The sequence below is a fragment of the Crocuta crocuta genome, unplaced genomic scaffold (assembly GCF_008692635.1).
Source record: "Crocuta crocuta isolate KB4526 unplaced genomic scaffold, BGI_CrCroc_1.0 scaffold204, whole genome shotgun sequence".
In the NCBI taxonomy this organism is placed as follows: domain Eukaryota; kingdom Metazoa; phylum Chordata; class Mammalia; order Carnivora; family Hyaenidae; genus Crocuta; species Crocuta crocuta.
The window spans coordinates 1827037-1841633 of NW_027529603.1; the positions used below are offsets into that span (position 1 = coordinate 1827037).

General features: G+C 49.3%; 2 protein-coding genes across 3 annotated transcripts; one reads left to right on the forward strand and one right to left on the reverse strand.

Annotated features, from left to right (window-relative positions):
* Nucleotides 1–3531: 3531 nt before the first annotated feature.
* SIGMAR1 (sigma non-opioid intracellular receptor 1) lies at nucleotides 3532–5467 on the reverse strand. Its single transcript, XM_077761903.1, has 4 exons — nucleotides 5205–5467; nucleotides 4865–5065; nucleotides 4639–4731; nucleotides 3532–3845 (listed from the first exon to the last, which is right to left on the reverse strand). Exons 1-4 carry the CDS (start codon nucleotides 5353–5355, stop codon nucleotides 3619–3621), a joined length of 672 nt encoding a protein of 223 aa, XP_077618029.1. The 5' UTR covers nucleotides 5356–5467; the 3' UTR covers nucleotides 3532–3618.
* A 5077-nt stretch (nucleotides 5468–10544) lies between these two features.
* GALT (galactose-1-phosphate uridylyltransferase) lies at nucleotides 10545–13829 on the forward strand. Of its 2 annotated transcripts, none has more exons than XM_077761904.1 (11): nucleotides 10545–10666; nucleotides 10965–11134; nucleotides 11363–11438; nucleotides 11528–11576; nucleotides 11697–11826; nucleotides 11980–12036; nucleotides 12187–12309; nucleotides 12585–12717; nucleotides 12819–12902; nucleotides 13220–13374; nucleotides 13657–13829. In XM_077761904.1, exons 1-11 carry the CDS (start codon nucleotides 10585–10587, stop codon nucleotides 13735–13737), a joined length of 1140 nt encoding a protein of 379 aa, XP_077618030.1. In that variant the 5' UTR covers nucleotides 10545–10584; the 3' UTR covers nucleotides 13738–13829. The 2 variants fall into 2 exon arrangements, with proteins under 2 accessions (XP_077618030.1, XP_077618033.1); XM_077761907.1 differs by having other exon boundaries at nucleotides 10579–10747.
* The last annotated feature ends 768 nt before the right edge of the window (nucleotides 13830–14597 follow it).

Below are 14597 nucleotides of genomic sequence, written 5' to 3' on the forward strand. Positions count from 1 at the left end.
TGAAGAAAAAACAAAACCAAACAAAACAATGTCTGAGCAGAGAGTGGAAGTCTGACTCTGGCTATTGTGTGGAGAATCCTCCATACGCGATATAAGCATGATGATCACTTAGGAGGCTGTTGCAGTAATCCAGGCAAGAGATGATGGTTTGGACCAGGTGGTAGCAGTGTAAGTGTTAAGACATGGGTAGATTCTGGATATGTTTTTAAGATAAAACTGACAGGATGTGTTGATGGCTTGGGTATCAATGTGAGAATGAAAGATATCCAAGATAGGGAGCCTGGCTGGCTCAGTCAGTACAGTGTGTGATTCTTGATCTCAGGGTTTTGAGTTCAAGCCCCACATTGGGTGTAGAGATTACTTAAAAATAAAATCTTGAAAAAAGAAAGGTATCTAAGATGACTCCAAGGTTTTTGGCAACTGGGTAAATGTAGGTACCTTTTGACAGTAAAGATTGTAAGGGGTGCTGGTCTGGGACAGAAATCAGTTTGCTCTGGCCATTTTGAGATACCAATTAGACAACCAAGTAGAGAGGGAGGCAGTCAGATATCTGAATCTGGTGCTGAGAGGTTTAGGCTAAGATAAAAACTGGGAGTCAAGACATACAGATGGTCCTTGAGGTCCATCCAGGTTGTTGTAAATGGTAGCATTTCCTTTTTTATGGCTGCATGATATCCCAGTGCATGTATGTACGTACGTTTTCTTTATCCATTCATCCTTCTAGGCACTATGCTAAGTGAAGTAAGTCAGATGAAGACAAAATACTGTATGTTCTTTTTTTTTTTTAATATTTTTATTTATTTCTAGGATAGAGAGAGACAGCGTGAACAGGGGAGGGTCAGAGAGAGGGAGATACAGACTCTGAAACAGGCTCCAGGCTCTGAGCTGGCAGTCAGCACAGAGCCCGACGCGGGGCTCGAACCCACAAACCGCGAGATCATGACCTAAGCGAAAGTCGGACGCTTAACCGACTAAGCCACCCAGGCGCCCCTGTATGTTCTTATTTATATGCAAAATCTTTAAAAAAGCCCAAACTCATAGAAACAGAGAACAGATTGAGTTGACAGAGGCAGGGGGTATGGGTGGGTGGAGGTCCAGTGGAGGAATGAGAAGGGCGGTCAAGAGACATAAACTTCCAGTTATAAATAAGTCCTAGGGATGTAATGTGGAGCTTAGTGCTTTTATACTATATTAGTAGTATATTAGTATATTAAATACTATATTGCAGGGGCACCTGGGTGGCTTAGTCGGTTAAGCGTCCGACTTTCGCTTGGGTCATGATCTCGCGGTTCGTGGGTTCGAGCCCCGCGTNCTATATTGCATATTGGAAAGTTGCTAAGAGAAATCTTGAAAGTTCTCAAGAAAAAAAGATCTGTAACCATGTGAGGTGATGGATGTGCATTTCACCATACATAATTCAAATCATTATATTGTATACCTTAAAGTAACAGAATGTTATACCAATTATATTTCAATAAAACTTTTTTATTACTGAGGGACAGAGAAAGACAGAGCATGAGCGGAGGAGCAGAAAGTGAGGGAGACACAGAATCCAGGCTCCAAGCTGTCAGTCAGCACAGAGCCCGATGTAGGTCTCGAACTCATGAACCGCGAGATCATGACCCAAACCGAAGTCAGATGTTAATCGACTGAGCCAGCCAGGCACCCCTCAATAAAACTATTTCTAAAAGAGGCATATAGATGGTTATTTAAAGTCATGAAATGGTTAAGAACACTTGGGAGGGGTGCAGACAGGGAAGTCTGAGAACTAAATCTTGGGAAGTCAAAGGTTGAAGAGATAAGAAAGATTAAGCAAAGGAGGCAATTTCAGGAATAGTGTCCTGGAAGCCAAGAGTGTTTTAAGAGTACATGTGTCAAATGAAAGTTAAGAAATAGCCACTGGACTTAGCAATTCCTCCAGGGAGGAATCTGGGAGCAGAGTCCTATGTGGAAGGGAGGGGGAGATTATTAGGGAAGCCAGGGCATTCCTGATAGATGTGGGCTCTGAGCAGAGGCAGAACTGGGTTACAGGGTGGGAGAAATCCTTGGAGGTTTGACTTTGCATTGTTATCAATGAGAGTCCCCAGCCAGGTCCGGTCATGGCCAACATGATGGTGCTAATGGGAGTATCAGAATGACCATCTTGCCTGGGCCTCACATTCACTCAGGGGCAGAAATTTATAAACTTTTGATGTTGTTTCCAAATGGCTGTAGATGTAGTCTTCTGTGTTCACTAGAATGTTGGGTTTTTAGGATATATGTTTTTTACAACCATGTTCCTTCCATTTTTAATATATCAGGAGGCCTAAGAAGTGAGAATGGCCTCGGTCTTTCTTACTCAACCTCAGAGAAGGTAAGTGAGGCACCAAGGTGCAAAATTTAAGAAGGCAAATAGAGTCCTTGGGAAGAGTGTACCTTACTTACATCAGTGAACATACATCAGTCTTTTGCTTCACCCTAATGACAACCCCACCTACCTGAGACACCACCAGGTGGTATTCCTGCTCTCTACCCCTGAGGGGTCTCTAAAAGTCAGGTGTTCTGGAGAAGTTAGGACTTCCTATTTTGGGGGTAGGGTGGTGGAGAGGATACACTGTTAACAAAAATTATTATGCCTCCATTAGCCCATAAGTGGGTATACACTGCCACCCCGTGGCCATCCAGGATCAGACTGCCAGACTCCATGGCACTGGCAGAGGTAAAGCAAGACCAAGATACACACTACCTTACCCAGCCCTGAATTTCTTCAAGTTAGCAAGTTTTCAGACACACAAAGAAATGAAACTGTTCAAGAGGTCTTTATTAACAGAGACAGATGGACAGACAATGCATCAGGACAGTGTGGAAGCTGTGATGGGGGGGTGTATGTGTGCAGAAAAGGCCTTTGTAGGCCAGGGATGGCCTGCTGGACCTAGGCTAACTTCTCTAGGTCCTCTGCCCAGCAGTGGGCCCTGAGCTGAGGCCAGCCTCCCCCAATTGCATTACTAAGGGACGAAGGGGGAAGGGCAGGGGATCTTTCAGGATAGAAGGACCCTGACCTCAGTATTTTCCATTCTTATGGTTCCCCCAGCTGACTTGGTTACTAGGAGTGGGGACAGGCCATGATAGCACTTGCATAGTAAGGTGAGGAGAATGGGGTAAGGCATATGGTGAGGATGGGGAGACGAGGGGGGCCTCCACAGGCAACCCTTCGTCTCCCTCCCACCTCAACTGCTGCTGGGTTGAAGGTCAGGCCCAGACAGAGTATAATACCTACACCCATCAGGAACTCCAGAGCCCTCACTGGTGGAAGGAAAGCTCTGGAAAGGCTTGAGTTAGTGAATCAAGCTTGTGGTATGTCCAAGTATGACTGGCCCGCTTGGTACACGTGGGGCTCCCTCTCTGGATGGTTGTGAATGTATGATGCCGCCATACACATGGGATTGCATCTGTATGTATGTCCCATATGTTCCCACGAGTCTCTGTATTTGGTTACATAAGCATGTGTGTCCCTGCTTGTACATCAGGAACTTAGTAGTCGCATGTTGTGTCCTTCTTTTCAGATGGGCTCCAGAAAGTGGATGTATGCGGGCCTGCCCGCTCCTGTCCATCCACAGGTCCTCCTTCAAGCCTGGCTGGTCAGGGGTCCTGGCCGAAGAGGTAGGTGGTGAGCTCAAGCCGGAGGCCCCGGGCATAGGCGCGAAGAGTATAGAAGAGCGTGAGGAAGTCCTGGGTGCTGAAGATTGTGTCAGCCAGTGCAAAGGCCAGGGTAGATGGGATGACGCCCCGGCCATACTCCACCATCCATGTATTTGGCCCCCACTCCACAGCTGTTGCCTCACCAGGCCCGTGCACCACGGTCTCCCCTGGGGGACAGGGAGCACTCACGTAAGTCTAGCCCTTCCATTGCTGCCACCTCCCTATCCCATAGGCTGTCTAGGGGCAAGAAACAGAGCAGGAGCTTCAGGAAAGGAAAAAGCCTTACCTCACTGGCCTGGTCACCCATCTGGAAGAGTAAGAAGCCAACATAGCCACTCCTAAATTTTCCTCTGTAGCATCACCTGGCTCATGTTCTCTTTGGGGGGAAGCCAAGGAGGACCACCTCACATGGCCAGGGGCCACTGTATGGGAGTCCTGGAAATCTGCATTCCCAAGCCTCACTCATGTCAGGCAGAAATTTAGCTAAACTTGGGCTGGGCCTGTTGGATACGGAGGGGTGGTTTTAAGACTTGTGAGGCTTTCTGAGAAATGTTCGGTCATAATGCCTGTCATGCCTGTAATGCTCAACCTCACTTATGTGGAAATCCATAGCTCTACTTTTTATGTAAAAACACATTTCACTATAGAAAAAAGAAGGACAACTGTCTATCTTGTCTTTGGGGGTATGAGAGCATATCTGATTACCCACTGTCTCCCCAGCAATTGCTGGAATATTGGATGAATAAAACAGTGTCTTGGTATATAAAAATCAGATGTGGTTAACAGGAAGTGGTTAAGTTTTGTTTTCTTTTGACAGAAGAAAGCAACAGGGGCCCTTGGACCTGCTTCAGCCAATGACCTGTGGCTTATGCGAAGGGTAAGGGAACTGAGGGGAGAGCCCCCAACACACCCCCTTTCCATGCCATGACATTATGGGCATCCCAGAATGAAGGGACCCACCTGGGTAGAAGACCTCACTTTTGGTAGTGCCCTCTCTCCACTGGTGGAAGGTGCCAGAGATGATGGTGTCTGAGATCTCAGCCCAGTAGCGCCCTGAGGACAATTCAGATGGACACCGAGTATCAGGGTATCAGCACCAATCTATGTCTTGGCCAAACATCAGAAAGGAGGGCATGGGCCCTTGGACACCCCCAGCCTCCCAGTTCGGCCCACAGCCAGCACTGACCCGAGTGGCCGCCAGAGCCCAGGGCGGTGCCGAAGAGCAGCACGTACTCGGACAGCGAGGCGTGCAGAAGGCACATGGCGCCCATCCAGCCGCCCGCGTTCACGAACACCCACTGCAGCTCCTCGTCGGGCAGCACGTGGCCTGGGTGCAGCCGCCGTAGTTCCACGATCAGCCGAGAGAACGCCAGCTCGTGGTCCAGCCCTGGCAGAGGCACAGCAGAGTCTAAGCTAGAACCACTCCGAACTCGGCAAAGACGTCTCTGAAACTCCCAACTTGGCTCGGGTCTCCCCAGGCCCCTGCCCTTCCTCCACCCGTTCACCCCGGTCACCCGTCGGCTCACCAGCATACTGCCGGGCCAGCTGCGCGATCTCTTCGTGCTGGAAGACGAAGCTTTGCGTGCCTACCCAGACCCAGACCACCTGGGCCAGCACAGCAGCTACAGCCAGGAGCAGCGCGGCCCAAACCCACCGCCGGCCCACCGCCCACTGCATCCCAGCAGGCGTCCTGGCACCGAGCAGCGAAGGAACACACGGAGGCCTGGAGCTGTGACTCCTACCGCCTCAAAACCTGCGGTGCGCAGTCCACAACCGTACCCCCGCCACAGTCGTGGTACGGCTCGCCCTGGCCAATCAGAACAGTCTGAGAACCCGGGCACCGCCCCTCGGGTTGAACCATTTCCTCGTGGGGAATGTGGAGCGCTAAGGGGTGGGGCGGAGCTGCGCGCCTGACGCGAGGGGGCGAGGCTAAGTCCTTGTAGCTGGCTGTGTTCGAGCCTACGAATAGGGTCTTTTCGAGGGCCTTATGGTGTGTGGGTGGTAATGGGGGTAGGCTCCTGTGACAAGAAGAATGGACTGGTCCGCTTGGTCTCAATGATGCAGCTGGCGATCCCGGAAGCAGAGCCTTCCGGGACTTGTGATTGTTATATTTGCTAGCACTGAAAGTGGGAGGAGGCGCCTCTACCGAAGAACCTTACGGAAGGCTTTCTGGAGGCGGTGACGCCCGAGCACCCTGTTTAGAAAAATGGGGAGGGCATTCAGCGAATGAGACGTACCCTAAGAACAAACGCATCATTAAGAGACAAGGAGTCTTTTGGGGCCTACGATTCATTCTTTGTTTTGGAGCACAAAATGTGAGAGGAGGGCATTTTAAACCAACAGGGTTATGGGGAGGGAATGATAAAGAAAGAGCAGGAAAGGAGAAAAGAGGCGGAAGAGTGCAGTGATTAAGAAAGAAACCCTGGACAGGCAGAGAAGGACAAATATCATATGTTTGCACGTATAGGAGGATTAGGAGGAACTTGACGGAGGAACAGGGGGAGAAGAAGGGCAGAAATGGTGGGGGAAAGGGAGAGAAGCAAACCATGAGAGACTCTTGAATGCTGACAAAAACTGAGGACTGATGGATGTGGGGGGAGGAGGGATAGGCATGGAGGAGGACACTTGTGGGGATGAGCACTGAGTGTTATGTGGAAACTAATTTGACAATAAACTATTAAAAAGAAAGAAAGAAAGAAAGAAAGAAACCCTGGAGCTGGACCGGGTTAAAAGCCTGGCTCCTGCCATCTAGCTGCTTAAACTCTGTGACTCGGTTTTCTCATCTGTAAAGTGGAATGAATAAAAGTGCCTACCTCATAGTACATACCTTCACTGTGATGAAGGTTAAATGAGTTAATATTTATAAAGCAATTAGTGCCTGGCAAGTGGTGTCATATGTGTTAGTTACATAAATAAACGAGAAGAGAACTAGAAGAACATAGCATCACACATGATAGTGATGGAATGAAGGGTCAACACAATCAAATGTAATTAAGAGGTCTGATAAAATGATGGGAAATGATCATTAGGTTTCTCAGTAGGGGCAAGTAGCAGAGATCATGCTATACAAATTTATTTCTTTTTGCTCTTGGTCGGTCACATTACATTCCACCGCGTCGGGCTCTCTGCCCCGCTCCTGCTCGTGCTCTGTCTCTTAAAAACAAAAAAACAAAACAAAAAAAAAGTTAAAAAATTTTTTAAAAAAAGAAAGAAAGAAAATTCAACCGGGAGGCCTCGGTGGATCAGTCGGTTAAGTGTCCCACTTCGGCTCTGATCATGATCTCGCAGTTTGTGAGTTCGAGCCCCATGTCTGGCCCTGTACTGACAGCTCAGAGCCGAGAGCCTGCTTCAGATTCTGTGTCTCATACTCTCTCTGCCCCTTCCCTGCTCATACTCTCTCTCTCAAAAATAAATAAACATTAAAAAATTTTTTTTCTTAAAGAAAAGAAAATTCAACCAAGTAAATTTGAAGACCTAATTGGCTTTATTAAGCAATTCATGAATCAGGCAGCACAGCATCTAGCAAGTAGAGGGGACCTCCAAGTAAGAGGTATATAAAACGGAACATTTTTATAGGAAGAAATCTGGAATAGAAGTTAGCAAAAGAAAAGGACTGTTTCAGGCAAGTTCCTTTTCTGTCAGGGTGAAGAGCAGAGGATCTTATCATGCAGATTACCTCATTTTCCTCTGGGGTAAGGAAAGGGCCTGGGGAGGGACTCCCTGGTGCTAACTGCAAAAATCCTGACTGACCAGTTACAACTACAGCTCTGGGGAGGTTGAAACTGATGGAGTTTTGTAGCTATGGGGGTTTGGAGCTGACAGCCAAGAGAGAATTCTTGACACATTTTTGGTGCTAAAAAGGTGATTTTATTAAAGTACGGGAACAAGATCCGTGGGCAGAAAGAGCTGCCCTGGGGTTGTGAAGAGTGACTGGTTATATACTATAGAGTTGGGGGAGGTAAAGGCAAAAGGGAGACCTCCAGGAGGACTTTGATATGCTAAAGAAGACTCATTAAGGTGCCAGGGGCCTTGCTATTGCCTAGTTAAGGTTGTTTTCCCTCGAGTAAGGTATTAACATTAAAACAGTAGGGGGTTCCTGGAGAAAAGTTAATACTCTATTTTTACCTCAAGTATTTGTCAATGGGCTGCAGGTTACAAGGAAATTTAATTTTACCTGCCATTTCCTTCTTGCCTTTGTTCCTCACATCACCATGGAGGGGAGGGTGATGTTGGGGCTCCAGGAAACTGGGTCTATAGGTTTCTGGATACTAGGCTATCGATAAGATTGCCTTTTTCTTGTAATTTGCTAAGATATTTGTAAACTGATAGAGACTCATGTCCTGTTTGACTATGATCTCTATCAGTTTACAATTTGTTTTCTTTCCTTTCCTTTGTTCTTGGGCAGCCAGAAGTGCCTGAGGAATACCATATATATCCCATCTGGGGTGTGTGTGTGCGTGTGTGTGTGTGTGTGTGCGCGCGCGCGCGTGCACTTCACCCTCAGTTTACCTTACGCTCCCTCGTCTAAACCACAATAGGTTTAGGCATTAAGCCCCGATTTGGAGACTCCATTTAAGTGATGCCAGTTTGGGCCTGTGGTTTTCTTTTTAACAATGTTGTATAGGAGATAACTCCTCTGGGATCTTGGACGGAGAGAGCTCGATAGGCCTCATCTCACCCATTCTACTCTTCCCCTAAAAAGTGATCTTAGGGAGACAGAGCAGGGAGGTTTGGAAATGTTCCTGAAGAGATGTTTCTGAAGGGGATTAGGAATTAGATGGCATGATCCAAGAAGTGGCACCAAAGCATTGGTGTTCTTGGAAAAATAGAGCTGCCTCCAAAATCCAGTGATTCCAACCACAAAGAGCTGAGAGAGAAGGAAAGCAAATCTTGTATCCCAGCTCCATCCCCACCCCACCCCCAAGAATGAAAAGCCAGTGGTACACGTAAAATCCTCATTTCCCAATTCCCTGCTCCCTGCCCCCCACCTAGTAGCCTCTTCAGTTTCCTGTCTGAGGACCTAGGGCAGAGATTAGGTATATGAACTATGACCCACTTTTTGCATCTGAATTGCAAAACACCTAGGTTGACCTGGCCTGGGTTGGGGGAAGGAGTCTCCCTACTACTGCCAAGCTCTGTCCTGAGTCTCACTGAAATCTCAGAGGCATTTTAGAGCAGTGAAAAGAGCCTGGAAACTTGGGTTTAAATTTTAGCTTGGCCACTCATCCTCTGGGTGAACTTGAGGCTTCTGTTCCTCACTGTGGGATGAGGAGGAGGTTCAAACGATATTTAGACATCTCTTTAAAATTGCTATGGAGATGGCACCTGGGTAGCTCAGTCAGTTGAGTGTCTGACTTTGACTCAGGTCATAATCTCATGGTTTGTGAGTTCAGGCCCCACATCAGGCTTGCTGCTGTTAGGGCAGAAGCCCACTTCAGATCATCTGTCTTCTTCTGTCTATCCTTCATCCCACTTGCATTCTCTCAAAAATAAATAAAACATTTTTTTAAAAAGTGCTGGGGGAGGGGCACTTTGGTGGCTCAGTCAGTTAAACTTCTGACTCTTGATTTCAGCTCAAGTCACGATCTCAGGAGTTGGTGAGATGGAGCCCTGCATCAAGATTGAGTCCTACATCGGGTTCCACCCTATCAGTGTGGAGCCTTCTTGGGATATTCTCTCTCTCAAAAAAAAAAAAAAAAAACCATTAAAAAGGTATACAACTCTTTTAATGTTTATTTATTTTTGAGAGAGAGAGCACAAGCGGGTAGAGGCAGAGAGAGACACAGAGAGACAGATAAACAGTCAGATAGAAAGAATCTGAAACAAGCTCCAGGCTCTGAGCTGTCAGCAAGCCCAACTCTGGGCTCAAACTCAGGAAGGTGAGAGCATGACCTGAACTGAGGTCTGACGTTTAACAGACTTGAGCCACCCAGGTGCCCCAAGAGTATACAACTATTGATCTTGGGGTCATGAGTTTGAATGCCACGTTGGGTGTAGAAGTTACTTAAAAATAAAATCTTAAAATAATAAATAAATCAATGAGCCAGCAGAGGGATTAATTTGAATTTTATCCTAATATTAGCCAATTGGTTTGATCCAGGGAGAAGTCGGGAGAAAGGAAGGGGTGTGTAAGGGAAACACCCCTGATTCCACCCACATGGTGGCTGGCACTACTGACAGTCAAGTCATTTCCCCACTTTCAGATTTCTTGTAGCCCTCTTAAATTGCCCACTTCTTGTGCTTTAGGCACGAGCATATAAGAGAGAGAATATGGTTACTCAGCCCTTTTTCCCCCGAATCTGTTCTCCTGCCTGGAGGGGATGAAGTATGATTTTGATAAAGTATCCACTCCTCTATGTAATAGCTGAGGCCAGGGTACAGCTGAAGCAGATCAATCCCACCCTCACCCCCATGCTGCTTTGCCTCTCCTACACCATAACCATTGAGCAAATAAGTGAGGTGACCGTGAATCCAGGGTTATACCCTTACGTGGCCCTAGAACTTAAGCTGAGGGAGGGCAGAGGCCATGCCTGACTTGTGTAGGAGTATTCCTTTGTCCCACGTGGAGTCTAGGTGCCTGGTGCACAGTAGATATTCAGTAAATATTTGCTAAATGAATGACCAAATGAATGACTGAATACAGCAAAGAAATCTTGTGTCTTGGAGCTAAGGAATCTGCAATAACCAGCTTTTACAGAGATTCTTCTAGGGTAGTAACTTAGCCCTGGGGTGTCCTGGGTGTACTAGGGAAGTCACCCCCCCTAAATGCCAGGCTTTCCAGAGGCCTTACGCAGTCACGTGCAGGCAGCTGGCCAATCACTGGGAGTGGGGCGGGGCCTACCCAGAGGATGTGAAGAGTCCTTTCTGCGGACTTCTCAGACGATTTCCACACTCGCAAGTGATCTAATGTCGCGCAGCGGATCAGTCCCTGAGCAGCGCCAGCAGGCGTCAGAGGCAGAGGCCACGGCCACAACCTTCCGGGCGAGCGGTAACTGCAGGGCGTCTGGGACTCCTGGGACGCGGAGCCGAGCCCTCCCCTTTCCTTAGGAAGTTATCGTCCCTACCCCCGGTAGGCGCGCCCACCGGGCAAGGTTGCACCACGAAGCGACACGCCTGAATTGGGGTCGCAGGTTAATTGGAGCTGGGAAAGCTCAAGCCCCGGTCTTTAGCTCCTGAGCGGGACAGGGCCAAGAGGGTGCCTCAGAGCTTGGGTCTGCTGGTGGGTGAGACCTAGGGCAAAGGGGGTCCGAGAGTATGGCTGACTGATCTTCCCTCTCTGTCCCCAGAACATCAACATATCCGCTACAACCCGCTACAAGATGAGTGGGTGCTGGTGTCAGCTCACCGCATGAAGCGGCCCTGGCAGGGGCAAGTAGAGCCCCCGCTCCTGAAGACCGTCCCCCGCCACGACCCCCAAAACCCTCTGTGTCCCGGGGCTACACGGGCCAATGGAGAGGTAAGACTTTAGAACCTACATGTGCAGCTGGATCAGGAGTAGTAGCTTCCCCCTTAGATCTGCCCCTCACCCACAAGGAAGTGGACCTCCTGGGTCACATCCCACCAAGTCTTTCTGACCCCACAGTGGACCTTCCACACTCCCTTGTAACCCGTCCAGCCTCTGAAGCCTGCCAGATGACTGGTGGGTATGAAGCAGCAAATGCTTCTAGCCCATTCTTGTCAGTAGGTGAATCCCTACTATGATGGCACCTACCTGTTTGACAATGACTTCCCAGCCCTGCAGCCTGATGCCCCCAATCCAGGTAACCAGGTTCTAGCTGTTGTTGGGGGGAAGAGAGGCTGGACCTTTTGGGGGACTTCTGCTGCAGAGAGTGATACCCTTTTTTCTCAGGACCAAGTGATCATCCCCTTTTCCAAGCAGAGGCTGCTCGAGGAGTTTGGTAACTATGGATTTCCTCTCTTACCTTCAGCCCAGGGCTTGGACTGAGCACGGGGGTTGGACCCTGCCCCTAGCACAGCCAAGCTCTTTATCTGTCATCTCTCCCTCAATCACCACCTAGTAAGGTCATGTGCTTCCACCCCTGGTCGGATGTAACGCTGCCACTCATGTCAGTCCCTGAGATCCGTACTGTCATCGATGCATGGGCCTCAGTGACAGAGGAGCTGGGTGCCCAGTACCCTTGGGTGCAGGTCTGTGAGGTTGTCCCCTTCCCCAGATGGGCAGGGAGGGCGTGGTGCAGCTTTGGAGCTGGGAAGTGGTATTCCTGTTTTCACGGGGTGTGGTCCGGAGGGGCTGATTTCGTCTCTCTTTGGCTACAAAAGCTCTCTACCCCTACTTGATAGATCTTTGAAAACAAAGGAGCCATGATGGGCTGTTCCAACCCCCACCCCCACTGCCAGGTAAGTGAGTCAGGGGCCCCAGTGGATTTCTGGGGTGAGTCCAAGGCAGTCCTGTGGGGAAGGAAACTGGAGGGGTAGAGTAAGCAAGCTTATAATGTTGGAGGCTTGGGGGTGAGGATCTGCTTGTTCTCTGTTGCCTCCCCTTAATAGGTGTGGGCCAGTAGTTTCCTGCCAGATATTGCCCAGCGTGAGGAGCGATCTCAGCGGGCCTATCAGAGTCAGCATGGAGAGCCCCTACTAATGGAGTATGGCCACCAGGAGCTGCTCAGAAAGGTAGGAGGAGAAAGCCAGACCCTGTTTCCCCAAGGAGCCCCTAACCTCACCCCAAAAGAGAAAGAAAGGTGTGTGGAGGGTAGAAGGGAAATAGCAGAGAGACTTGATGGGAAGCCATAGCAGTAACCTAAAGGAAAGATGATGGTGGCTTAGATTAGGGTGGTAGCGGTGGAGGTGGTAAGCAGCCATCAGATTCTGGATATATTTTTTTCTTCTCCTGGCTATTTGCTGACAACCCCTACCTTGATGACTTCATCTCCAATTGGTCTGTCCAGGAACGTCTGGTCTTAACCAGTGAACATTGGTTAGTGCTGGTCCCCTTTTGGGCAGTGTGGCCCTTCCAGACACTGCTGCTGCCCCGTAGGCATGTGCGGCGCCTGCCTGAGCTGACCCCTGCTGAGCGTGATGGTGAGTCTCCCAACTGGGACCCTGGGCCAGGCACTGGATGGAGATGGCTCTGGTAGGGCCAGCATCTGGGCTTCAGGCTGAGAGTCAGACTCTTATTGCAGATCTAGCCTCCATCATGAAGAAGCTCTTAACCAAGTATGACAATCTATTTGAGACATCCTTTCCCTACTCCATGGGCTGGCACGGTAAGTCTTTTTGAGCACCCATATATATAGCCCCAACATCATTTCTGAGGTCCTGAGACCTAGCTCAGTGGACTGCAACCCCCAGTAGGCTTTGAAATACTTGCTGGGGGAAGTGTCCAGAGCAGGGATGCTGGGACTGAAGGTGGAACAGCAAACCGGGTGCAACTATATCTCCCAGTGTTTTCCAATGCCTTGTCTACTCACTGGCAGGGAATGCTGGGAGATGTAGTTTTCAGGTACCTAGCCTGGTTTGGGTATAGGGGCTGGGCCAACGAACTAAAAAATGGCCATCCCCGATTATCTCTTTTTCCTGTCAGGTGCTCCCACAGGATCAGAGGCTGGAGCCAATTGGGACCACTGGCAGCTACATGCTCATTACTACCCTCCACTCCTGCGCTCTGCCACCGTCCGGAAATTCATGGTTGGCTATGAAATGCTTGCCCAGGCACAGAGGGACCTCACCCCTGAGCAGGTCAGGTTTCAGAGCATCCTGGGTCCTTTGGTTCCCTTTTGTGTCTACCATTTACCCAAAGGAGCCCAGTGATCATGACCCTGAGAACCTGTATAACACAGGCATTCCTAAGGACTCGGGAGCTGCTCAGCTCTGGCCTCTGGTTATTCTTGCAGTCCTTATCCTCCGTCTTCTGGTCCTATAAGTCTTCCCTCCACTCATTACCTCTCTTCTACTCATACCCTCTATACCACCGTTCTGGGCAGCCCTTATCCTCCCTAATTGCCCCCTATTCCCTTCCAGGCTGCAGAGAGACTAAGGGTGCTTCCTGAGGTTCATTACCGCCTGGGGCAGAAGGACAGGGAGACAGCAACCATCGCCTGACCACACTGACCACAGGGCCTTCTGCTTGAGGGAACCAGGGCCTAGGGTTTGGGAAGATGTGGGATCAATAAAACTAAACTGTGTTTCTCAAACTTTAATCACATATTCTAATGCCAGAGGAGTATGAACTATAACCCTCGGGATCTGGGTTAAAGGCACAGTGCCAGCCACAACTTTTCTTTGTCTACAGATGTACAAAAACCTAGAGTACAAATATTCCACTCCAAATCTCTGAACAAAATTAATACTTAATGTTATGTCTGGCCTATAGATTCTTTTACCCCTGGAGTAGCAAAGGCATCACAGTTTAAGAAACTTTTAAAATCTTGTGTTCTTGTCTGTGGCTAAGGGTTTGGGAAGGCCAGAGCACCCTTTACCACCACCCCTAGGGTGTCAGCTCATCAAGCCTGGGCCTGAGGGTTTGGTGGGCAGTGGGTGAGCCGGATCCTGGTCCTGGTGGTCAGTGGCCAGACACTGGGCTGCTGGCCAGAACCTTGGCTTTGTGAGAGACTGCAGCTTGGCTCTGCTCCATCCCACAGGGACTGAAGGGGCGGGTAGGGAGTGTACATGGCTTTGTGTCCTTGACTTCTTTACTCTCATGTGCAGCATATATGTGCAGACACTGCACACTTGTGTTGCCCACATGCCCCAATCATTGCAAGGGAAGAAAGAAAATGGCTCTGGCAGGGAAGGGGTTATCAGAGTTGGGAGCCCCAGCAACTAGAAGGAGGGGGGATGGTTTTTGGAGTGACCTTGGGTCTACTACCTCCCCTCTGGACTGGTTTCCTTGACAAGAATGTATGACTGTAGCAGTAACAGGGCATGCAACCCAGGAGACCCGATGCCACCTAGTGCCCTCC

What these genes read in the sequence shown, in the direction of transcription:
- SIGMAR1 (XM_077761903.1), bottom strand. Translation starts at nt 5,355, where the DNA reads ATGCAGTGGGCGGTGGGCCGGCGGTGGGTTTGGGCCGCGCTGCTCCTG. An exon ending in GCTGGCCCGGCAGTATGCTG is followed by an intron (nt 5,066 to 5,204) that starts GTGAGCCGACGG and finishes TGCCTCTGCCAG; the next exon opens with GGCTGGACCACGAGCTGGCG. An exon ending in AAGTGAGGTCTTCTACCCAG is followed by an intron (nt 3,846 to 4,638) that starts GTGGGTCCCTTC and finishes CCTGTCCCCCAG; the next exon opens with GGGAGACCGTGGTGCACGGG.
- GALT (XM_077761904.1), top strand. Translation starts at nt 10,585, where the DNA reads ATGTCGCGCAGCGGATCAGTCCCTGAGCAGCGCCAGCAGGCGTCAGAG. An exon ending in GAGGCTGCTCGAGGAGTTTG is followed by an intron (nt 11,577 to 11,696) that starts GTAACTATGGAT and finishes ATCACCACCTAG; the next exon opens with TAAGGTCATGTGCTTCCACC. An exon ending in ACCCCCACCCCCACTGCCAG is followed by an intron (nt 12,037 to 12,186) that starts GTAAGTGAGTCA and finishes TCCCCTTAATAG; the next exon opens with GTGTGGGCCAGTAGTTTCCT.